The sequence below is a fragment of the Odocoileus virginianus genome, chromosome 6 (genome assembly GCF_023699985.2).
Source record: "Odocoileus virginianus isolate 20LAN1187 ecotype Illinois chromosome 6, Ovbor_1.2, whole genome shotgun sequence".
Classification (NCBI taxonomy): Eukaryota; Metazoa; Chordata; class Mammalia; order Artiodactyla; family Cervidae; genus Odocoileus; species Odocoileus virginianus.
In genome coordinates, this window is record NC_069679.1 from 58373921 (window position 1) to 58399557 (window position 25637).

A 25637-nucleotide genomic window follows, 5' to 3' on the forward strand; every position below is an offset into this window, starting at 1 on the left:
TATGGTAGGACTCGTAACTAAGCGTAATTGTTTCATGTAAAAGAGACAGTAGGAGTCTATTTTTAGAATATTAGAGGATGAAGGCAATTTTTCTGAAACATAAGATAGATTTTGAAGTGAAAATGATAATGACAGTTTGGCAAAATTCAGGATTTAAAGTCTGAATATTAAATGTGATTTTTATATTTTTATCTGTATTTATTTATAGATTATATGTTTTCAGGGTAAATAGGCCACATTTTCAGGGTGTGAACTGTTGCAGTCTGGGTTTGCTTTTTTTTTTTTTAACATTGAAGTTAGGATCTTACATTGCAAAATACTGAAATACATTAGTCTCTTTATTTTTGTTAATATTTTTAATTGGTATCCCTTTCAAAATGCATTTTCCCTACTCCCTCCCTGCCTCCCCCCCAAAAAAACCCCCTGAAATTTTAAACAAAGAGCTTTAAAAAGGCTTTGTAGTAAGGTTAAAGATGATGGCCATAAAATAGTAAGTAGTAAATAGTGCTCTTATTATAGCTATTAATTTCATAAAGGTCATAATGTTTTATTTAAGCTGTGAGTGAATGTTAGTAAAAGAGACTGAAGAGCAGAGGCAGGCTACCTATTGTTTGCAGGTAGTAAGTAAAGAAATTTAAAAAGGTAAGGACCTTTGTAAGGAGAATGTCTTCTTAAAATCTATTACTTAAATTATGAACCTGTTAAAATTAAATGAACCAAGATGCTTTTCATCTACTAAAAAAAAAAAGCAAAATCACAAAATGTGGTCACTGATTATTATTTAGAACTATTTTTCATATTTTAATTTTCTTAGCATATGCTTTATTGTATTGCCTAATGAAACTAATTTCTTCATTTTCTGTGGCTATACAAGTAGATTTTCTTGTGAGGTTTTGGTTGCTTTGGAAAAAAAAAATCAGCTGCATTTCATGCTCTTGGATTTAAGATTTGGATGCTGAATCATTCTAACCTGTCTTGAACAGTAATTTTAAAATTTGATGTATTGTAAAACTGAATAGCATTTTAACCTGTATTTAGCAAAGGAAAAAAATGGGTATGGTATAAAAGAGAATTAAAATCTGATAAGCCAGGGCCTACCTGGCTTAGTCATTATAGGCCTTTACTACATGAGTGAGGCTAGGCTGTTACATTACATTATATTATATTTCATTCTTCCAAAATGTAGTTATACTATGCTTTTCATGAAGATTTAATATTGCTTTACAATGATTAAAAAAAGAGCTTTTATAACCACTATAACAGTACTTTAGCCTGCCATTTGGTGTTTGTGAATTTTATGCAGTAGAATCAAACAAGTGTTAGATACTTCTGCAGTGCTAATGGGCAGTGGACATTGTTTTTATATTTGATACTTTGAGTACCCTAACATAGTCTTAATAAGGAAATTTGAGATTTACCATGGAGGAGCATCTTTTTTACTTAATATTATTTTGAATTTCTGAGCATTAGTGGTTTAGGATTTGAGTACAAGATACATATTTCATACTGTTACTGAGTAGGAAGAGACTTGAGAGTCTGATAGGAAGTTAGTTTCTATCTATATTGATGGCTTTAACTTATTGATAATTATATTGAAAAAGATTCTGGGGACTATTTTTGTGGGTATTACTAAAATGTCTTTTGTTAAGACATTTTTATATTAGAAAAGATATTAGTGAATTTCCTTTTGAATTTTGAAACTGAAAAGTCAGTGTAAACATAAACAATGATATCAGGTATTCATTTACTCCTGACTTATATTCACTTTGGATCAATGTAGGACAGTTGTCTAAGAATAAAATAAATAGGTGATTGTTTAGAAGACTGAATTTGTCTAGTCTTATCTCTTTTATCCTTTTGATTTGCTATAGGTAGGCCTTATATGTTGGAACCTCCTAAAAATCTCTGCTTTCATACTTAGTAATGAAAATTTGAATTTAGTGAATTTTTATATAAATTGCTCTTTTTTGTTTATAAGTATTGGTACACATTTTTCCAATTGTTGAATTTCTAAAAATCAGTTACTTTTAATTCCTAGGATTATATTCCATTATTATAAAAATCATAAGTGCCTGATATTTTTAATTCATGGAAATTTGAATACTTAAGTGTTATTTGTGTGTGTTTATGCCCTTTTTAGATCAACCGTAAAGGCATTTGTTAGTGATCATTCGCGATCACTTTAGGTATAAACCTATAGTAAATGCTTGATAACTCAGAAAAATACTGTTAAATCAATAAAATTGATAGAAAAACTTAAAGGTAATGTTACTATTTTAGTTATATCTCATAACTTCAGCTGTCAACTAAGTATTTCTAAGCAAGTCTTATAAAGCCAACTTTTCTATAAATAAGTGAAATTTTAGCTTGCATTCAAATATAACTTATTTGCTAAAGTTTAGCCTATTAAATGAGCAAGCAAAAGTGACCTAATGTATTTAACAAAACCTTTTTTTCAGTGTTAGTATAAAACTCTAACCAAATTAGAATCACCTAATCAGATTAATGAGGATTGCACATTTGTACAAATACTGCTATATTTTTATGCATTTATAGAAAAATGTGTCTTACAGTTACGGTAGTATAACTGACTTTAAAGCCTGAGATTTAATAGCATCCGAACCACAGCATGATGACTAAAAGTAAGATGAGTGAAGCCTTTCAAATGGGGTGGGGGAAATTACTAATTTGTTATAGGCAAGTGGTTGTTAAACTGTTTTCTGAAATTATGAAATAGTGCTTTACTACATAATGAATGTATCATGCATGATATGTGGCTTTTGAAATTTTCTATATAAGTGTACCTTACAGAGAAGAATGATACGACTGGAAATTTTATCATTAACAAATTTCCTTGGGCCTTCAACACCGTTAGTCAGTTCTCGGTTTCTATAATCCTTATCTCCTATATGCCAACAACCCTACCCCTACTCCAGTCACTTAGGAAAGAGATTAGGAACTTCATATTGGGAGCCAGCTCTAAACCATGCCTGCCTGCTCTTCTTTCCTTAATGTACAGTTAATAATATGTTGTCCTCTTCTATAAGATGAGTCCCTCTTGTTATGCTCTGGATCTCATTCCCTTCTTCCTTGTCTTAGACTGTGATGTATCCCTTTTCTTCTCAGCATCTTTTATCTATTCCTTTCTGTTGTATTCTTATCGGTCTTTTAAAACATGCTTACATCTCTTCCAACCTTCTGGAAACTGCCCAGACTCCTTCCACCAACCCCTCCACCTTATGGCCAGATTGCTCAGAGTTATATGCCCTGTTCTGTTTTCCTGTAGTGCCTCTTGTACTTCACCACTCCTAAAACAACTTTATTGAGGTCACTAGTGACCTCCAACAAATTTTTGTGCCAAGTACAACAAATTTTTGTCATGATTTCGTTTGACTCCTTAGTAGTATTCAGCATCTTTGACTTGCCTGCCTTCTTAAATCACCTGACATACATGATGCTACATTTTTTCCTTGTTTTGTTGTTCATTGTTGTTCACTTGTTAAGTCGTGTTCCACTCTGCGACCCCATGGACTGCAGCATGCCAGGCTCCTCTGTCCTTCACTACGCATGGAGTTTGCTCAAATTCTTTGATTTCTAGTTTACTTCCTAACTAATGATGTATTGACTCCAAATCTTTATGTGCATCAAAGATGTCTCATGTCCTTTTTAAAATTAATTTTTATTGGAGTATAGTTGCTTTACAATGTTATATTAGTTTCTGCCTTTTATATCTCTTCTTAGCTCCAGACATTTCTATTAAACTTTCACTGAGGATTTCTTCATATTTTGTAAGTCCTCAGACTCAATATGTGCCAGACTGCACTCATCTTTTCCCCAGAATCTGTCCTTTCCCTCTTTGTTCCTAATTCATTTGAATGGAAGCACCATTCACCCAATTACTCAAGCTAAATAAATGAAAGTCACCTTAATCTTCTCACTCTTGCCTTTTTCTAGTCTGTCACCCTAGTCCAAACCACTCTCCTCTTGTACCTAGCTAGACTGCTACAACAGCAACTTCTTCGCACATCTGTCCCTGCTTTCCCTACTCCAATCTATTCTCTGCTGCGTTGAAGTGGGTTTTTTTAAACTAAGGATATAAAAACGTGATTCCTCTTGGAATAAGTTAATTTTAGGGTACAAAATAGTAAAACTAAATGGCAGTCATTGATGGTAAAATTGTGACTAAAATTAACTTGTCTTTAACCTCATGGAACTTACTGAGTATTTTAACACATTGAAACTTGGAGGAGTACAGACAAACTCGGCATTAGCACCTCTTTCTCACTCTCCCACGTGCCCTCTTTCTCTTTCTTTCAGGGGGTGGGGTCATCTTTCCATCATCAGGTGGCAAGACTAATTCAGGCATTGATTCTCCTCATTGTGGAGTGTGACAGTAGCTCCCCTTTCCGTTCCAATCCATCAAACTTATTCTTGGCAGAGAACTTTTAAAATATAACTCTGACATAATTCTTATTTAGCTCTCTCAAACCTCATATCTATGCACAGTGTCCAATTCTGATTCTCTGGTATATCATCTAACAAACCATATCATGACGTGTCACATTTTTTTGAATTGACTGGTTTTATATTTCTCCACCTCCTGCCAGGCTTGAGGCCCAAAAGTGGAAGGCCGAAAGTGCCTTCTCATTTTAATTGTGGTAGAAGTCTGTGATTCACCATGATCAAAAATGTTTGAGCTGTATTTGAAAACATACTATCCAAAGTTAGAAATTTCATAAAATAATAGTAGATAGGGTGTCCCTGATGGCTCAGCAGTAAAGAATCCACCTGCAGTGTGAGAGATTGACAGTCTGATCCCTGGGTTGGGAAGATATCCTGGAGGAGGAAATGGTAGCCTGCTCCAGTATTCTTGCCTGAAAAATCCCATAGAGAGGAGCCTGGCGGACTACAGTCCAAAAGGTCACTAAGATTTGGACACAACTGAGTGACTGAGCGCACAGATAGATACACAGCCACCTGTAATATTAGGCAGTGTCTGTTGCTACTAACTAAAATTGTAAGTTTCTGGAAATTATGATCATATTCATGCCTCTTCTATATCCTTAACTCTTTTTTGCTGACATTTTACTGGATGCTTTACATGTTAGCTAAATGTTAGTTAGCTCTACATGTTTGGCTAAATGAAGGGAAGAAGGCTCATCAGCAGTCTAGTGTAGCCTGCCTCCCATTATTACAACTCCAACTCCAAAACCCTTGAGGGATGCACACCCTCTGGCTCCTGACCAGGAGATAGACCCTGTAGGTGTGAGAATACTGTGAGCAGAGAAGGCACACTGTGATAGCAAACACAGGCCCTAATATTCTAGTCCCAAAGGCAGAGTCTTCTAGTTGGAGACATTGTTTTTCTACCGTATGCAGTTTTACTCCAAGGTGACTAACAAGATAGCTAATTTTAAAAAGTGATTGTATAAGAATTACTTAATAAATTAAGCAATTTTGATTTTTGCAGAGACCCATCAGATAAATTTAAAACTTTGTTTATAGCCTCATCTTATATATATATATTTTTTCATCTTATATTTTTTAATTGAAATAAATTTTCTCTCAGGCAGTTGCTTTTAAGTTAAATTCTTTATTGATTTATATATTGTTTTTACACCTGATGACTGCATTCTGAACTTAACAGTTTTAGGGACATGGTTTCTCATAGACATAAAGCACTCTTGATATTCACTAACTTTTAATTCCAAAGAATTTAAATTACTGATTTTTTATCTATAAAGCTATATTCTTCAGCATTAAAGATTTATCAGATGTTTGGTAAAACCTTAATAAATGTCAAATTTGCATTTGATGGGTTCATTTTATTTACTTGCTTTTAGAAGAACTGGTTTCAAATCAGTGTCTTTTTTAAAAAAAGTTTTTGCTTTTTACATGTACTGGATACAACAGTGTTCTTTAAATTCTGTAAGATGATAAATACTAAAAATGAGGTATTAGTCTGAGGAAAGACTGTTAGGATTATGAGGCAAAGCATAGAGCCAGTCTGGTATAAGTTGTTTTTGTTTTTCCCCGTACAAGAATTCCTTAAAATTCATATCTGAAATAATTCATAGGCTGCCAGGTTACTCATTTGAGTTAACTCATTGGCAGTTGTTTTAATAACCTTGCAAAGGGGGCTTCCTGGTGCTTAGTGGTGAAGAGTCCATCTGCCAATGCAGGAGACATGGGTCCAGTCCCTGATCCAGGAAGATCCCACATACTGTGGAGCAACTAAGCCCGTACCCCACAAGTACTGAGAGTTTCGTGCTCCGGAGCCTGGGAGCCCCAACTGCTGAGCCCACGTGCCACGGCTGCTGAAGCCCACGTGCCACGGCTGCTGAGCCCACGTGCCACGGCTGCTGAAGCCCACGTGCCACGGCTGCTGAAGCCCGTGCACCCTAGGACCCGTGCTCCGCAGCAGTAGAGGTCACTGCAATGAGAAGCTCGTGCACTGCAGCGAGAGTAGGCCCCACTTGCTGCAACTAACTGTGTAGCAACAAAAACTTAGTACAGCCAAAGATAAATAAATTTTTTAAAAAATTGCAAAAGCAAAATTTTTAAATTCACTTGGGGAAAAATTGCCACCTATTAGTTTGAGCATTTAGTGTAGTAAACACCTTTGTTAACTCTGTAGTGATTATAAAGTCTGTATATTGCTAATTTTTGAGGCTTACTAGAACTTTGGCTTAAGTTTCTTTATATTTTACTAAAGTGAAACTACTCCAATGTTAGAAATCATTCTTAATGTAATAAAAGTAAAAACAAGATTGTACTAAAAGATCTTACTCCCTTTCCCTTGATTGCCTGATGCTTTTTTAAAATTACATATTTTAATTGACCTAGATAGCATCATTTTTTAAAATATATTTTAATCAACTACATATTTATTGATCTTGGCCATATTATTAGCTATTAAAATTTTTTTGAAAATACATGACTTTAACGGGCTTATTACTCTCTGAACTTGTGAGCTCTCACTGTTTATTGCTTAACCGTGCCTTTGCTTTGAGTATGGCTTTGAATTCTTTTGGAACACAAAAATAGTGGTACTCTGAAATTAAATTATGATGTTTTATATGGAAGAAATATATATATCCATATTTTCTTTGTTTCTCCATAGTATTGTTAAACTTCAAGAATTTCCCCAAATATCAGTTTTTAAGTAGTCTATCAGAAAGGGAAATATTTTATTAAATCCCATAATCCATTTGTCTGTATAAGAAGAAATTATTAGGTTTCTATAATTAGTAAAACATAACAAATAAGTATTTGTAGGAATAGTTGTTTCTGCATGAATGTTTCCATTTGTTTTTCTTTTTTTTCCATAGAGCTAAATTTTAGTTATGTATTTAGTTTTCTTCCCTAAGAAATAATGTTCATTGTTCTATTTTAAGGGGTGGCAAAGTCAATTACAGAGGCCATGCATGAGAGACAAATGAGAAAAGCAGGCTACTGTGAAGCAAGAGGGACTGGTGGAGTCTGAGACAAAATAAAATTTATGTGGCTCATTTAAGTTTCTTTAAAACATTGTGCTATCCAAACAAATAACCTTTTCCATGTGACTTTTCAGCCTCTAGTTTATAATCATTCAACAGTAACAAAATTTTAATGTATGTGGATTACTTGAAAGTAACATGTTTGTAATTATTATGCTCATCTATCAATGTATTCACTCGGAACACATGGTATTTTGAGGATTTTAAATTTTTTTTATTTTTTATTTTTTTGAGGATTTAAAAAAAAAAAAGAGGTAAAAACACTCTCGCTTCACTCCAGAACCTTTTCCGAATGGCTAACCTTAGTCCCCATGGTGATAATTGAAGGGAAGTTTCAAGTGATAGATTGGGTAAAGAGTAGAGACTGTGTATCTTGACAGTTGTCTCAAACTAGCTGTATCAAAGTATGAATTAAAATCTGACATTTTGAAAAAAATTCATATTTTCTGGGTTCAGTAAAATTTGGGGTTCACAAAACAAAAAATAAAAAAGAGGACAGTATATCCTCCTTCTATTCATTGTTCAGTATATTTATGCTTTACCTTTGCAGCCTGAGGAAGAACCTGATCCTGAAGAGAGGGACAACTTCCTCCAACAGCTTTATAAGTTTATGGAAGACAGAGGTATTTTCATGCTTATTATTTAAAAATAGACATTTCTAGGAATTCCCTGATAGTCCAATGTTTAGGACATGGTGCTTTCGCTGTCATGGGCCCAAGTTCAGTCCCTGATCTGGGAACTAGTGCAGCATCATGTCCCCCCCAACCCAAAAGGTAGACTTTTTTTTTTTTTTAACTGTTTTATGTTTTTTGTTTATATATCATTTTTGCTTAAAGCATGGGTATATGGATTTGTATTTCAAGCCTAAGAATCAATTATAGCTGATAATAATAATTAAGTATTGGAAATAAAGACATCTAGTTTATTACTACTACTACTGTTAGTACTACTAGTATCTATTTTGAGTACAAATAGATACTACAACTACTAATATCTATTTTGAGTACAAATGTAGAGGAAAAGTAGTTGTGATATAGTTAAATTTTATCTCCTTGAGACTTATAAACCAGAAAATACTATAATAATAATTGAGTAATAGAAAGTGAACAATCATAATGTAAATCTACATACCCATTCTTTACTAATGCTGTTTTTGTGGCAAGTAAACTAGTCTGATCCTTGGTCTCAACAAATTAAACATAATGGATTAGCTCCTATCTAAATAGAGTAGGATTTCTAATAAAGTTAAAAGAAATAGAGCCTTTATAAATCATAGTTCTTGACATTACATCAGTCCTTGGAAATCCTCAGATACACTGGTCCTAGACATTTTGTGGCCTTCAGAAATGATCCTTCAGATTACCACCAACAGTCTTAACGTTTGTGTTAAAGCAGTGAAAATGAAACCATGGCCTAAAACGTGCCCTTTCCATTGTGTGTGTTTTTGCCCAGGCTTCTTGAAGCAGCAGCATTATTGGCTACACCTTGCAGGCCAAAGGTTTGATTCAGTTTTATCCAAATTCAGTGGCAGTTAGAGAGGTGATTTTACTAGTTCTGGAAGTATAATAAAGCTAAAGATCACCACAATGCTGTATAAAGAATATAGAGAATATTTTGTGTTGTCTTACATAATTTGAGCATCTTTAAAATATATGCCTCTGATTAATGATATTTGGGAAATTAGAAATTGAGAAGCTTTGTTTTCAACTTAGTATTTTCCATTGAAATTAACATTGTATTTTGGCTCTTCAATATTAAAAAGGTACTCCAATCAACAAACCACCTGTTTTGGGCTATAAAGATCTCAACCTCTTCAAGCTCTTCAGACTGGTTTATCATCAAGGTGGATGTGACAATGTAAGTAAGACTGTAATGAAAATTAAAATTGTCTAGTGTTGCACTGTTATATGTACTTTAGGTAATAAACACATTTTCTTATTGAACATAGAATATTAGCATAAAGATTATTTCCCTTTGCAAACGTTAACAAATAAAAACTTAATTTTCCAGATTGATAGTGGTGCTGTATGGAAGCAAATTTATATGGACCTTGGCATTCCTATTTTGAATTCAGCTGCTTCCTACAATGTAAAAACTGCTTATAGAAAGTAAGTAGTATAGTTTATTCATCAAAGAATACGTAATCACAAGGAATATTTTCCATTTAATTTGTTAACAGTTAAATCAGTCAAAGAACATTAGAGTAAGTATATAAAAAGGTTTAGGTTAGTGTATACTGTGATTGAAAGTTATTTCAGTGCAACAAGTCTGCTTTACTCCATTTTTCATGTTTGGATTTTGTTTTCAAAATTAGAGATACAGGCAGTATCTCTAATTGTCTGAAATTACATATTATAGAATTGTATCTTTTATAGTGAGCAGCCTTCATATTAAAACTATGATAGCTGTGTTCCATTATCACAAGCTCAGATTTTTCAAGAAAGAAATTTTATTTTCTGGTCAGTATTTCTACTATCCTACATAAAACACCAAGAAACCAGTAACAGGAAAAGTACTTTGTTATTAAAAGGCTTGAGTTTTACTTTTCAAAAAATATTTGTTTAATATATAGTACTCAAGTTAAATATAATGACTAAGATTTCTTAAAATGAAATATTGTTTGTTTAGGTATCTCTATGGTTTTGAGGAGTACTGCCGTTCTGCAAATATTCAGTTCAGAACTATTCACCACCATGAACCAAAAGTAAAAGAGGAAAAAAAAGACTTAGAAGAATCCATGGAAGAGGCACCAAAAGTAGATCAAGAAATGCCTTTAGTAGAAGTGAAGAGTGAACCTGAGGAAAACATTGATTCAAACAGTGAAAGTGAAAGAGAAGAAGTAGAATTAAAATCTCCAAGGGTGAGTACTTAATACTAATTTTATCTAGTTTATTTTAAGCATTATTTTAGTCTTTTTAATACAGGCAATTTCAGATATATACAAAAATACTCTTATGAACCTAGTTTATTTTGTAGTATTTAGTTATGCTTCAGCCAGGCTAGCCTCATGCCCTTTCTCGAAATATATCACATATTATTTCTTTTACCTTAAAAACCATTCCTTCTCTTGTTATCTATTTATAGCTGTTCAAGCCATTCTCAAGTGAGGTCAGTCTCAAATATTCACTTCCTTTGAGTCTTTTGCTAACGTGTCACCTCACTGAAGCAAATCCTGGTCAAGCATGTCTGCTCAGTCACTAAGTCTTGTCCAACTCTTTGTGACCCTATGGACTGTAGCCCACCAGGCTTCTCTGTCCTTGGGATTCTCCAGACAAGCATACTAGAGTGGGTTGCCATTTCCTCCTCCAGGGTATCTTCCCCACCGAGGGATCAAACCAGCATCTCCTCCTTTGACAGGTGTATTCTTTTACCACTGAGCCACCTGGGAAGCCCCTATCCTGCTCAATCCCTCTAATGTTGCTCTACCTGTAATTTACTTATTTATTCTGTTTATTATTTATTGTTTTTTTTTTTTACTGCACTCTGGACTAGAATCATACTCCACAGCAGCAGGAATTAGTGTTACTCCATTCATTCAGAGATCCCGGGCATCTAGAATAGTGCCTTGCACATATTAAGGACTTACTAGATTGTTGAGTGAATGAATCTCCTGTTTATAATACCTGTGTCCTCAGCCAGGTGGGATCTTTGCTTTTTCTTTACTTCATAATTCACTGTACAGCTCTTGTGGCATTTTCATGCCCTGCCTTCTTTCCTCGTCACATGCATCCTGGTTTTATCTTCTAATTCTGTTCTTCCTCTCCATTAATATATAATTCAAGTCAGGAATTGTCACCCACTGTTTTGATCATTGTCTGATGATGTCTACACAGTAGGATTTATCAAATTTTAGAAGTAGGAAAAAAAATTTACCACATTGTCAAAGGAGTTCAGTTATTGTAGTAACACATCATATTTTTCAGTGAAATTTTATTGAATAAAAGACAAGGTGAAGTCATCTCTTTCATTTGCTCAGAAACCATTTTTTATTTACTTAGTAAATGGCACTTTCTGGTGAATTTCATGAAATCTCCAGAGTGCTTTGTTTCATTTCTTAATTTTTAAAAATTATGGTAAAGAAACATGACATTTGTCATCTTAACCATTTTTACATGCACAGTTCAGTGGCATTAACTATATTCATATTATTTTATAACCATCACCATCATCTATCTGCAGAACTTTTTTCATCTTGGAAAACTGAAACTACCGGTTGAACAGTCACTCCTCATTCTTCTCTTCCCCAGCCTCTGGCAACCACCAGTCTACTTAATGTCACTATGAATTTGACTACTCTGGATATCTCATATAAGTGGAATTAGATAGTATTTGTCCTTTTGTGACTGGTTTATCTCATTCAGCAGAAGGTCTTCAAGGTTCCTCCATGTATGGATTAGAATTTCCTTCCTTTTTAAGACTGAATAATACCCCATTGTATGTATTGTGCACATACTTGCCTGTCATTACATAAAGAGCTTCCTCATCTTATGTAAAACATCTGCAGAGTGTTGTGTACCATAAATTTACCTTCCTCAAGATTTTCTCCAATTTTTTATGATTACAGAAAGTACTGCAGTAAATATACTTGTAAAAGTGTCCTCCAAATTTATCTAAATATAGAGACTTGTAAAAAGGTCCTCCTTATTTATCTGAATACTTCTAAAATGAAATATCTGAAGACTTGTAAAAATGAGATTTCTGAGACAAAGGTACAAGTGATACATATTTAAAATTTTATGGCTAACAAATGCTTTCATTCATTTACCTACAAATTCTTAAAGAGCACCTGCCCATGTGCCAGGCACTGTTTAGATCTGAGGTTATAGAAGTGAGTAAGACAAAGACCCTGCCCTCATGGAACTTAAAGTTCTTTTTTTTTTCCCTAGTGTTGATGTTTAAATAGTACATAGTCAGGAACTAGGCAAAACATTTGTTCTACTGAGATAATAATTGTAAATATTTTAGTGCTCCCAAAGTTGTTGGCTCTTTTTTTTCCTTTAATCCTCACTTTATTTCAAGTAGAGGGGAACTCTGCCAGTGTGCAGAAGTTGACTGGAAGGAGGATAAATGAAATGACTCAACAGTTTCCTGGTCAGTTGAGTATGAGGTGGTAACAAATTACTATTGGCCTAGTGAGCTCTCCAGATTCAAAGAAATCAGCTCACTTTTTGGCCATATTAATAATACAGTTCAGTTCTTTTAAAATGTAATCACATTGAAATACAGTGGTAATGTAAATTTTATCTTAGTAAATAATAGGGTTAGAGATGAACTTCTGAAAACTTAAGGGACTGATTTATTTTTCTTATTATTAACTTATATCATTGACATAATTCTTTAAAAACTTTTATTGTAGTCAAGAAATATTAAAACAAGATAAAATAGTGAACACAGGAGAAAATTTTTTTTTATGTAGTATGTAGCCAGGATGATAACAGATTTGGACATAAGTAATTTACATGGGTTGATTTTTTTTGAGAGGAGGTGAAAAGTACACAGGAGTTGACGGGTTATCAGTATCATGTCTCAAGCTAGAAAGACGACTAGTCATTGCCATGATGGTTTAAGAAAAAGATAACATTTTTCTATGTTTTTTTTCCCCTTTGTAGTGATAGTTACTTTAAAACTTTTGTCCTCTCTACTAGGGACGAAGGAGAATTGCTCGAGATGCAAATTCTATTAAAAAGGAAATTGAAGAAGAAAAAACAGAAGACAAATTAAGAGATAATGATACAGAAAATAAGGATGTAGATGATGACTATGAAACTGCAGAGAAGAAGGAAAACGAACTACTGCTGGGGAGAAAAAATACACCAAAGCAAAAGGAGAAGAAAATTAGAAAGCAGGAGGATTCTGACAAAGACTCAGAGGACGAGGAAGAGAAAAGCCAAGAGAGGTACATTATCTTATGTTTGTTCTCCAGAAACACCTGTCTGGGGTGCAGCAGTGCTCTGTTCCTGCTTAGAGGTTCAGGTTTGAGGGAATGTTTTCTTATTGGGACTTCCATTCCTCTTGTCTGATGAAGGTGAGACACATTGTGAAGATGATGTGTATCGCCTTTCGGAATTGGAGAATATACTGGTCGCACCATTTTAATAGCACTTGTGCCCTAAACAGTGGCCTCAAAGAAGGCTGCGCCACCCAGTCAAAAGAAAGGTCCTGCAGTTGACAGCAGGGAAGGGAGCTGGAGAAAAATGGAGGAAGTGGACAAGAGGAAACAGCGACAGCAAAAATTCCATTTTAAAAAAGGTACAATGTGGGAAAGCTAACAAACACATGGGTGCACAGTACTAGCAGATGTTTCTGTGTGTTAGCTTTATCTAAGACAGTTTTCTTTTCCAAGTTATTGTATTAGAATAAGTGGCATGCACCCCGATTCTAGTTTGGAAAATTCATTCTTGCCCCACATCACATTAAATTTCGGCTTTTTAATGTTCATCCTGTTTGCTGTTGAGTGAAAACTGTTTTTTTTTTTTCCATGCATTATACACGTATGGACTGAACTGACTTAAAAATAACCAGAGATTAGGCAGTCCAGCTAGATCATGGTAATGTCCAGCTATGTTTAGTGGCCATTTCTTTGTTGTCAAATGGATTTACTAATTTTTAGACACTACTAAAAAATGAATTTTAACTCAGCAACAGCATAACGCACTTACTTGTGTAGAAGCTCTCCTCCACAGTTACTTTTCAGTGCTAAATTTTCTAGAAATTTGAGTTACTAGGCAAAATTATGAAAAGTGGCCTGCTGTTTCCAACTAGTGGCTGACACCCATCTGAAAATTAACCGTTGAAAAAATAACTGCAAAAATAGTAATGATTGGTGAGTGGGAGAGGTTATTTTATGATTCAGCATAAATAGGTACAGGAGCATTCACAGTCACATGTGAATTAGAATAGTGAATAAAGAAAGTTCTGTAGTGAAATACGATTAGGATTAGGGAAAGTAGGAGGAAATAATCGGAGTTGAGTATAATGATATAAGTGAAGTAATTAAAATATTTGGACGGTAAATTTAATAAGAAAAGGTAGACTATTTAAAAAGTAAGGCCTAACTATAGTTTGAAGATTTGTTAAAAATAAGCATCAAAATGCATGTGTTTTATAGTATCTATGTCATACACACCATATATATATATATGCATATATATATATACATACCATGCGCTTAAAAAAGCCTTTATAATTGATATGTAAATAGAATTTATTTTAGAGACATAAAGTTTCACAGACTTGAACATGAAGGACAGTATTTCCTTTTATTAAATAAAACTGAATATACAAACAGTCTGTATTCTCATTTAATAGCAGGAATCCTAGAAATAGACTTTTTTTTTAATTTATAGAGACTTCTGTTTTTGAGTAGTTTTTCATGGTGTTTTGAAATTACCTTATCAGAATATAATTGGAAGGTGCCCTTGTAAAGAAAACATTCCCACTGCTAATGGGTTGTCAGTTTCTTCATGTTGGGTCCCCCAGTGGTCCCTAAAATAATGCCCTATGTTTATGACAGAACATAGGACCTCCTCTTAAGGTTTTTAAAACTCTGACGCTAGAATGATCTTTGATGCAAATCTCTTCTGAATTTTTGCTGGGCTAATAAAGAATGCTTGTTTAAAAATATTAAAAATACTTGGACCTCCCTATGTGATTCTCCTTTATATATGGTTATCAAAACAAAAACTGATAGGAGATGTGTAAAAACAAATAGGAACCAATGTAAGATATGCAAAACCTTTGTTTTTCTGGTGCTATCCCACAGTGATAACAAGTGATCTAATACCCAGATATCTATTGTTTCTTTGTGAGGGTGGGGAAACCTTTAAAATATAAACTAGTTTAAAAGAGTTACTAAGGTAGTTAGCCCTTGCTCATTATTTTTCCCACCAAAAAAAGTCTGGGTTAAGCAAAAAGTAGTAGTCAAGTAGACTTAAGATATTTCAGTTGCAGAAAGTTAAAAACTGTCTTTAGGTCATTTTCACATATAAGGTGGCACTTGAATCCTAAAGACTTCTTCAAAGCATGTTGTTCTGATTTTGCTTTATCAAGTGATTTATTTGACTCCACATCACCATTAACTGTGATGACTGACTTGCCTTTAAGAAGTACGGATTTAATTTTGGTACAGTGCACCTTTTCATAATAAATCAGTTCCTTACTAAGTAGTCTATGAAAATCTTCTCCTTCTCCTCCTTCTTCTCCTCCTCCACTGACATGTTATGAAGGTAATAATTAGGTTGTGACTCTTCTACATGTTGGATTCTTTTAGCATATGTTATTTTGTTTTCCATTAAGTTATCAGTAGCATTATCAGTGTTATAACTTACTGCAGGGAAGAAACTGAAAGCAAATGTGACTCTGAAGGGGAGGAAGATGAGGAAGACACAGAACCCTGCCTAACAGGCACCAAAGTGAAAGTAAAATACGGACGAGGGAAAACACAGAAAATCTATGAAGCCAGTATTAAAAGCACTGAAATTGATGATGGAGAAGTTTTATACTTGGTACATTACTATGGATGGAATGTCAGGTAAGCAAGAAATGTATTTTCTTATCTTGAAATTTGTTTTGGTTCAGAAAGATCACTTTTAATGTTTTGAAGAACTAAAGCAGATAGTATATATGCACTTAGAAAGCACACCTTGTACTTGAATTTTCCAGGACTTCTAACATTCTTGCTATTTTAGTTCCCATGTCAGTACTTCAGCCAGAGATCACCAGGATCACATCTGTACCTGGAAAAGCTGGGTTTGCTACTCACTTGCAGTAAGGGAGGACACCTAACTTAGGGAACCACGTGGCATGTCAGTTAGAGGGTGGGTCATGAAAGCTCAGGGTACCAGCTTTGGGAGTAGCAACAGCTCAGGATTCTGTGGAAACATCCTTTAGGGAGCTAGACCCATGGCTCCCAACATTGCAAGTGGTTTTGCTTGTTTACTTGTTTGTTAAATTTGTCAGAAATCAAGCCTGTATGAAGCACTGTAATGGTTCTGAATTGGAAAATTAATAAATAAGAATGTTAGATAAGACATAGATCTGAGCTTCTGTTAGGTGATTTTGGAATGGTTTAGGAAATGGGGCTTTGCTCTAGACTGGGTGCTATCAAGAAGCAGGGGATAATTCTGATTGGTTATCTTAATCTTACCTGTAAGAAGGGAAGACTAGACCAAAGTTAATGCTATCTTTGGACTTTCCCCTAATGGCTCAGTGGGTAGAGAGTCCATCTGCAGTGCAGTAGACACAGGAGATGCAGGTTTGATCCCAGGGCCAGGAATATCCCCTGGAGAAGGAAATGCAACCCACTCCAGTATTCTTGCCTGGAAAACCATGGACAGAGGAGCCTGGTGGGCTGTAGTCCATGGGGGTTGCAAGACTTGGACACAGTTTAGCGACTAAACCACCCCTGCCCCCCCCAGCCACCACCACAATGCTGTCGTTGGTGAAGCAGTACGGTCACTCAGGGTATAAAGGATGCTTGGTCATTTTGGTGGCTTGGACATGTTCCTGTTTGTTGTGTTGAGACACAGCTAGGAAATGGTCTTGTTTTTGTCTTGATCCACATGGTCATGGAGCAGACCTGTCTGATGTTGATGGTCTGTGAAATTGTTTACGTGCAACAGGAGAACAGCACGCCCTAGCTGTAGGGCCAGGACAGCTCTAGCAACAGCAAGGCCCGGCTGGTAGTACCAGCCAGTGGCTGGGTGTCAGGGACTACTTTTCTCTCTATTCTTCAGGAAGTCTTGTGTGTTCACTCTGTCTGCTGGCCCTGTAGTTGCTTGGAGCCCAGATGTTCCAGAATTTCCCTACATACTCAGTTCCGTCATCTCTGAGTTGGGAAATAGAATCTCTGTACAGGGATTTTGTGAGAAATAGTGTGATTATCTATATTAGCATGAAAGTTTATATAGTTACTGCCTGGCACTTGGTTAAGTGCTCAGCAGACGTTAGCTGTTTTCTTTAGTGGAGGTGTGTTTGGCTTCTGTCCTCTCACATCATTTTAAAAAGAGTATGGATTGAATGAATAGCATATAAAACTTTAAAATTTCTTGCAAATCAAAACCACAGTGAGGTACCATCTCACTCTAGTCAGAATGGCTGCTATCAAACAGTCTACAAGCAATAAATGTTGGAGAGGATGTGGAGAAAAGGGAACCCTCTTACGCTGTTGGTGGGAATGCAAACTAGTACCAGCCACTATGGAGAACAGTGTGGAGATTCCTTAAAAAACTGGAAATAGAACTGCCACATGACCCAGCAATCCCACTTCTGGGCATACACACCGAGGAAACCAGAATTGAAAGAGACACATGTACCCCAGTGTGCATCACAGAACTGTTTACCATAGCTAGGACATGGAAGCAACTTAGATGTTCATTGGCAGAAGAATGGATAAGGAAGTTGTGGTACATATACACAATGAAATATTACTCAGCTATTAAAAAGAACGCATTTGAGTCAGTTCTAATGAGATGGATGAAACTGGAGCCTATTACACAGAGTGAAGTACCTCAGAAAGAAAAACACCAATACAGTGTATTAACACATATATATGGAATTTAGAAAGATGGTAACTATCACCCTATATGTGAGACAGCAAAAGAGACACAGATGTAAAGAAGAGTCTTTTGGACTCTGGGAGAAGGTGAGGCTGGGATGATTTGAGAGAATAGCATTGAAACATGTATATTACCATATGTGAAATAGATGACCAGTCCAAGTTCAATGCATGAAACAGGATACTCAAAGCCTGTATACTGGGACAACTCAAAGGGATGGGATGGGAGGGGGGTTCGGGATGGGGGGACACATGTACACCCGTGACTGAGTCATGTTGCTATATGGCGAAAACTACCACAATATTGTAAAGTAATTCATCTCCAATTAAAATAATTTTAAAAGTAAAAATTAAAACAAAAAAACTTTAAAATTTCTTTTCTTTTTCCTCAGATCAGCTCCTGTACCCTTCACATTTCTGCCAACACTAAAAACAAACTTTGTTGTCCATCTCTCAGTAGTTTTGTATGTATTGAATTCAGGGATAAAGACCACACTTAACCTTAACAGACCTCCCTGCTTTGCACATGCAGCCCAATGTAGCCTTTTTTCCTCAGAGTCCATTTAGTTCACAACCATCCGCTTTTACTTATCGTCAGTGTGTCTGTTCTATTTTCTAGAATATCCCCCTCCTAGCATCCTTCTCTTTTTATCTTTTTAATTTTTTACTGTATGACTCTTCTTAACAGTCATTTTATTATATGATCATGTTTGTTCTAAGTGGTTACCTAGCTGGAATTCACATGGTTAATAGTTTTTCATTGGCCTCCCACCCTGCTAGATATTGGGATAATGCATGAGAAGATCATGTTTAAACCATAGTGTAGAGTCATGGTACTGTGTCAGCTGAACTTGTACCTGTTGGAACATTGTCCTTCTTTTGCATGGGTTAATGGTGATTGGGTTACAAAGTGAAGGTGTGGTTTGCATCACCAGGGTGCGGTTCAAAGCAAGGATTGCCTGTAGTTTTTTGTTTGTTTGTTTTTCAGCTCAAATGTTCAGATTTTAGATTTTGGTTCATCTTTATAAATACCTGTAAATATACATCAAGCATATAAATTATAGATAGCTCTATAAATATATACTTATATAATGTAAAAGCTATTATTTAGTTCTATGAGGTTTAATTTCTTATTTGCCCCTGATTAATAACTTGGACTGGCTATCTTAAAATCTAGAAGTTATGTCAGAATTATGGGAAAGGGGAAAATGAGTTTTCAGAATAAACTTAAAATACCTCTAAAAGAAATTTCAGTTTTAGAGATGTATAGTTCAGAATAAAATATTATTAGAAACACTGGAGTCTAGAGAGTTCTGGGAGGAAAAGAGTTGAAAAGGACTTGATAAAATAATCTAGAACTCATCATACTACAAGTTTGAATTTATCTCACTTGTTTTGCATTATGTGGTTACTAGAATGAATTCCAGTGCAGAATCAGCTTATTAAGCTCAGATGAGTGGGAGTTGTGGGGGAAAAAGGCAGCTCAAACAGCCTTGAATCTATTTAGTTTGCCTACCCTGCTCTCGCTCGGAAACCTCTCTGCCCTGAGACGTTCTCTTGCTGTGCCCTCTTGGCGGCAGGTCTCAGAACACCTAGTATAGCACCCGCACACCTGCTACCAGCAGACAGCACCTGTGCCCTTCACGTTTCTGTCAACGCTAGAATGTAAGCCTCTTCGGTCTGTCTCACTGTTGTTTGTACTTGGTGAATACATTTCAATAAGGTATTCTTGCAAATTGTAAAATGTATTCTTTATTTTAAGGTATGATGAATGGGTAAAGGCTGACAGGATAATCTGGCCATTGGACAAAGGTGGACCAAAGAAAAAACAGAAGAAGAAAGCTAAAGTATGTATACAGGTGCTATATCCTTTAAGATAGATAACAGGAATTGTTCATATTGTATTAAGACTGTGTTTTTTATAAAACTTGTTTTCTCATCTAATCATTTTGAGTCTTTCAAAGTAATGGTGACTTTTCCCCTTACGTCCCAGAAGCTAAAAAGTAAAAACTGTGAACACATTTCCACACTATTTCAGGAAAGGTAAAAACCAGCTTCCCCTAGGGCACAGGCTTCAAATGCAAAGGCTTACAAGGTTCTCTAGAAAAGTGGTAAAGTAGGACTGAGAGTGACAAAGAAGAGGTCATGTCTCTCATCTAGAGAGGATGGAACTAACCACTCTGCTGTGGGATGCAGACTCAGACTTGCCAGATTTTAGATTTTTTTTTCTCTCAAGACACTATATTTTTTAAAAAGTAAAACCTGATTGTTAAATACTGGAAGCTAATACTAGGTTTTAAAGCATACGTTGGCTATATGTTGTATCCTCATCCACACCCTCAATTTTCAGCCTTTGCTGTAGAGATGATGACGTATTTCTTTTCCTCAGGAAACAGCATGAGACAGGGGGAGAGCTGAGTAGTACCTACTCTCTTACGTGCTGACTCTGACCTTCACAATGTAACTGCAGTGTTACCATGTTGAAGTTACAGAACATCATACTCATATAAGTACAAAGCATTAGAAAACTACTTAATTTTAATTTTTCCATAACTACAGATTAGGAGTTGATGTAACTAATCTTTTTGAGTTACAGTTTTCCTTGGTGAAGTAGAGTATTTATTTTTCATAAAGATACTATTTCTCATACATTTTATTGTTGTAACCTAGAACAAAGAAGACAGTGAAAAGGATGAAAAGAGGGATGAGGAGAGGCAGAAGTCAAAACGGGGACGACCTCCTTTAAAGTCTACTCTTTCGTCTAACATGCCGTATGGTTTGTCTAAGACTGCAAACAGTGACGGAAAATCAGGTACCAGAAGTGCTCGAAGCAATATGCCAGGCAGCTCACCTCTGTCAAATGGAATGGAAGGTGCTCAATTTTGAGGATCATTGATTTTGTTAAAAAAATCAATCATATAAATAATAAAACCAGTTGTGTGAGAGATTCGTAGGAAGTCATCTAGGTTTTTAATACATGATTTAAATTACAAAATTTGATTTGAACAAAATGTTTATTTTGCTGTAACCTACTTATTTAAAATTCAGTGATGTTTTACTTTAATTGGGAATACCTTTTCTTGACAATATCAGAGGAATATTCTACTTTAATAGAGCATGGGTTGACAAGCCATTATGCCGCCCTGTCCTACAGAGCATGCACTTGTGTCTCCTGTAATCCACTGCTGTTCACCTAGGATCTTTCAATAAATCTGAAACTGTTTTTCAAACTAAAGTGGTAGACACATGTTTTGTGATGAATATAAGTAAACATATTTTATTCTGCTTACTTTTCTACTTTTGTATATTTTTCTAAGTAAGTTAAGAAATGTTAAATATAGAAAATGTTCATATAAGAATTTTCCTCCCTTGAAAACTTTTCTGAACCACAGGGTTGCCATGAATCCACCATGTGGAGCTTTTGTGCAAGTTAGAACGGGCATCTTTACTTCTCTTTACTGCCATCTGCTGGAAGGCTGACATAATACACAAATGCAAGATTTCCACACAGTTGAAAATGCTCCTAGGGGCATGTACATGTACAGCCTACAAAATTATACATTTTCTTGCTAAACTGCTTCATAAAAGTAAAAGTAAAAAACTACCTTTTTAAAAAACATGAGACAAAATTCTAAATTCTGTATATGATAAAACCACAAAATAAAACTACATACTTTTTCACTTAAAAAGTACATTTAAGCTTGCCTTTTTGCACTTTAGAATATGAGCACAATGTGGGCAGAATTTTTGTATTTCACAACTTCTATATCATCTTATAACATTATTTATTATTTAAAAAACTCTCTCTAAAAAAACTCTCTGACTTAAGGAGAATGGTTTCTTTTGCAGAAAGGTAACTGGCCAATACTTTCTTTTCTCTTAATCAGAGGAATATTTACACTTTTGAGAATTCAAGCTTCTCATTTTTATACATCTTTTCAGAATTAAGTAGAGTGTCATATTCCTTCCTAAGGACATAAAATGGGCATTCCAGATTTTAATCTGTACCCTCTCAAATCAAACCACTTCATATGTTAGCTTCATATTTCAGTACTAGTCCTTTGATTTTTCTAAGGGTTACTGTAGCCTAAATATGATACTAGTAAAAATTGGAAAAGAGCTCTTTTACAGAATTGAGACAGTAATATTTTTCTATGTAATATATTTTCACATGGAGTTTTTATTTGAGATCTGCCCTCCCCCATTTTTGGCACAAATATATGGTTTATTTTATATGAGAAATTTCTACAAGGAGGTATTCAGAGGTACATGATTAAGAGTTTTGTCTTTGGCAGAATTTTTATTATAAATTACATTGGTAATTAAGTAGAAACTTGTGTAATATTTTCTCTTGCAGACACCTGTTCATCTGATAGTGAAACAGAAGACCTTTTAGAAAAGAATTTGATGAATGAAGAACTTTCTCCTGATATTAAAGAAGAATTAGAAAAAAATGAAAATTTAAATGATGATAAACTAGATGAAGAAAATCCAAAGACTGCTCCACACATATTAAAAGAAAATGATAGGACTCAAATGCAGCCTTTAGAAACCTTAAAGTTAGAAGTTGGAGAGAATGAACAAATAGTACAGATTTTAGGAAATAAAGTGGAGCAAGAAGAAGTTAAGAAAGAAGCAGAAAAATCTCCTAAAGGAAAGGGAAGACGAAGCAAGACAAAAGATCTTTCTTTAGAAATTATAAAAATTTCATCATTTAGCCAGGATGAAGCAGGAACTGAACCTCATACAGATGCTCAGAGTCTAGAATTTTCTTCGTTAGACAGTAAAAACTTTTCTTCTGCTACTGAAGATGAAATTGACCAATGTGCAAAAGAAAAAAAGTTGAAACGAAAGATACTGGGACAGTCATCACCAGAGAAAAGAATAAGAATTGAGAACGGAATGGAAATGACAAATAGCATATCTAGCAATACTCAAGAAAGGACCAGTGATTACACTGCATCTGAGGGAATGAAAAACTTAAATTTTGAACAACACTTTGAAATAGAAAATGAAGGAATGCCATCATTAATAGCAGAGCCAAACCAATGCGTTCAAGAGTTGACTAATGAAAAATTTGATGGCCCAGCAGAAGAAACTGTAAATACTCCGCTAAAGGAAGAAGAGGATGCAATGCCTCTGATTGGGCCAGAAACCTTGGTTTGCCATGAAGTAGATTTGGATGATTTGGATGAAAAGGATAAAACCAGCATTGAGGACGTAGTGGTTGAAAGCTCTGAATCTAACTCTCTCGTTTCTATTCCACCTGCCCTACCTCCTGTAGTACAGCATAACTTTTCAGTAGCTTCACCACTTACTCTCAGCCAAGATGAGTCTCGAAGTATAAAAAGTGAGAGTGACATAACTATTGAAGTTGACAGTATTGCTGAAGAATCTCAAGAAGGTCTCTGTGAGAGGGAATCAGCAAATGGATTTGAAGCCAGTGTTGCTTCTGGTACCTGTAGTATAATTGTCCAAGAAAGAGAGAGCAGAGAGAAGGGTAAGGACTTCCTAGGGAGAAAATCAGTCTTTATGTTAAAATTCAAAATTAGTATGCTAAGAGTTTTAGGAGCTTTGATCTGTTAAGTACCCTTCTTCCCTTCCTTCTTCTGTCCCTCCCTCCTTCCTTCCTTCTCTATTTCTCTTCCTTCCCTCCTGTGTTTCTTCTCTTTTTCCTTCCTTCCTTCCCCCCTCTCCCCCTTTACCCCACCTTTTAAAAAAACATACACATGGGAATTCATGTAGGCAGGTGAATGAACATACTTGCTCTTGATTTTTTTTTTCTAATTCTCTGTTTCCACTTATTTCAGGTCAGAAAAGGCCAAGTGATGGAACTAGTGGATTATTGGCAAAAAAGCAGAAGCGAACCCCAAAGCGAACAAGTGCTGTAGCCAAAAATGAAAAGAATGGAGCAGGTTGGTGCTTTGCAACACTGGCTTTAGTATGGTGTTAGTACTTTGAGCAGTTTTTTGGCCTGAGCATCTGTGTCAGCTTAAAACTAAATTTGGTTTGTTCTGTTCTGGAAAGTAGCAGTTTTTCCATTAGTTTTTCATCTGAAAATTTGCTTGTCAATTTTATTTAAAGCTGAGATATCTGTGGTTATTTTTTACACTTATTGAATTTCTTATGTAATGCAGTTTAATATTAGAGGAAAATCTTGAAAAAATAACATAAGAATAGAATAAAAGAAATAGAATTTGAAAAACATAAGAACATTTTTCAAATACATATGAAAAATAAATTATGTACAATAAAGAATAAAATTAAGCTATGGGATATAGTAGGAAAAAACATGGTTGATTTTGACAAATCACAATTTTACATCCAAAACATGCCTTCATACAAGTCTGAAATGGAAATACTAGATTACAGTAGATACATATTCTAAGGAAGGAGTATATAATTTAAGACAGGGCATTTAAAAAAAAAATCCTTTGAACCATATTTCAAGTATTCAGTAACCAGATATGGCTAATGGCTGAACAAGACAGGTATAGAGAAAGAGTGATAGGAGATGGACTAGAAAGATAGCAGGAATTACAAAGGGAAAATGAGCAAGTTTACAATGGACGCATGGACAGACATTACCTTAGTCAAAATGAAACCACCAGTAATGGGGTCAAGTGAAATCATGTACCACCTGACAGGATGCACCATGAAGAATGTAGTGCACATCTGTTATATTCCTGTCAAAGATTTATAACCTGACTGTAATCATGAGGCCCCATCAACAAATTCAAACTGAAGGATACTCTGTAGAATAATTGGCCTATAATTTAAAAAATTGTCAAGGTCAGGAAAGTCAAAGAGGAACCATTCCAGATTCAAGGAGATTTTTGTGATGACTAAATGAGGTATATAATTCTCACCTGGATACTCTTGGTATAAAGAACATTATTAGGTCAAACTAGACATACTTGTGTGGAGTCTGAGGATTAGACGACAGTAATATACCTGGTTGTTTAGGAGTGTGGTGGATTTAAAAACACATCCACAAATGTGTTGATCTGCTTCTCTTCAAGAGGCAAAGCCCAGTTCCTTCCTCTTGAGTATGGGCTGTATTTAGTCACTTTCTTTTAACTAGTAAAATAGAGTGGACGTGATGGAGTATGACTTGAAGGTCATAAAAGGCACAACAGTTTTCCTCTCCACTTTCCTCTGGATCAGTTGCTCTGGGGAAAGCTGGCTGCCATGTTGGGAAGATAATCAGGCAGTGCCTACCGAGGCCTTCGTGGTGAGGACCCAAGCATACCCTTCCTGCAGCCACAAGAACTGGGGCTTCCTGGTGCTCAGAACAGCCATGCGAGTGAGCCATCCTGGAGCATGTCATTCCACTCCAGTCAGGTCTTCAGAGACCAGAGCCTGGGCTAAAAGATTGGCTGCAACCCCACAAGATTCTTGGAGCCAGGCCACAGAGCCAAGATACTACCAGATTCCCACCCTCAGAAACCATGTGAGATACTAAACATTTGTAGTTTTAAACTGCTAAGTTTTGGCTAATTTGTAGGTAACCAAAACAAGGAGAATGTTCTCATTTGTAAGACATAAACACTATAAGGTACTCAAATATGGCAGGGCAAGTT

The 25637-nt window shown here is 35.4% G+C and overlaps 1 protein-coding gene across 3 annotated transcripts in view; it reads left to right on the forward strand.

Annotated features, from left to right (window-relative positions):
- ARID4A (AT-rich interaction domain 4A) overlaps positions 1–25637 on the forward strand; it is a 58108-nt gene that overhangs the window by 22659 nt on the left and 9812 nt on the right. For 2 of the 3 annotated variants that reach the window (XM_020876198.2, XM_020876199.2), the window contains exons 12-21: positions 8050–8122; positions 9262–9356; positions 9510–9607; positions 10128–10359; positions 13145–13395; positions 15832–16029; positions 19817–19901; positions 20725–20926; positions 22412–23554; positions 23865–23969. In XM_020876198.2, the coding sequence (XP_020731857.2) occupies positions 8050–8122; positions 9262–9356; positions 9510–9607; positions 10128–10359; positions 13145–13395; positions 15832–16029; positions 19817–19901; positions 20725–20926; positions 22412–23554; positions 23865–23969 (2482 nt within the window). The remainder of the gene's footprint in view (positions 1–8049; positions 8123–9261; positions 9357–9509; positions 9608–10127; positions 10360–13144; positions 13396–15831; positions 16030–19816; positions 19902–20724; positions 20927–22411; positions 23555–23864; positions 23970–25637) is intronic. The other variant, XM_020876201.2, reaches the window with a different exon arrangement.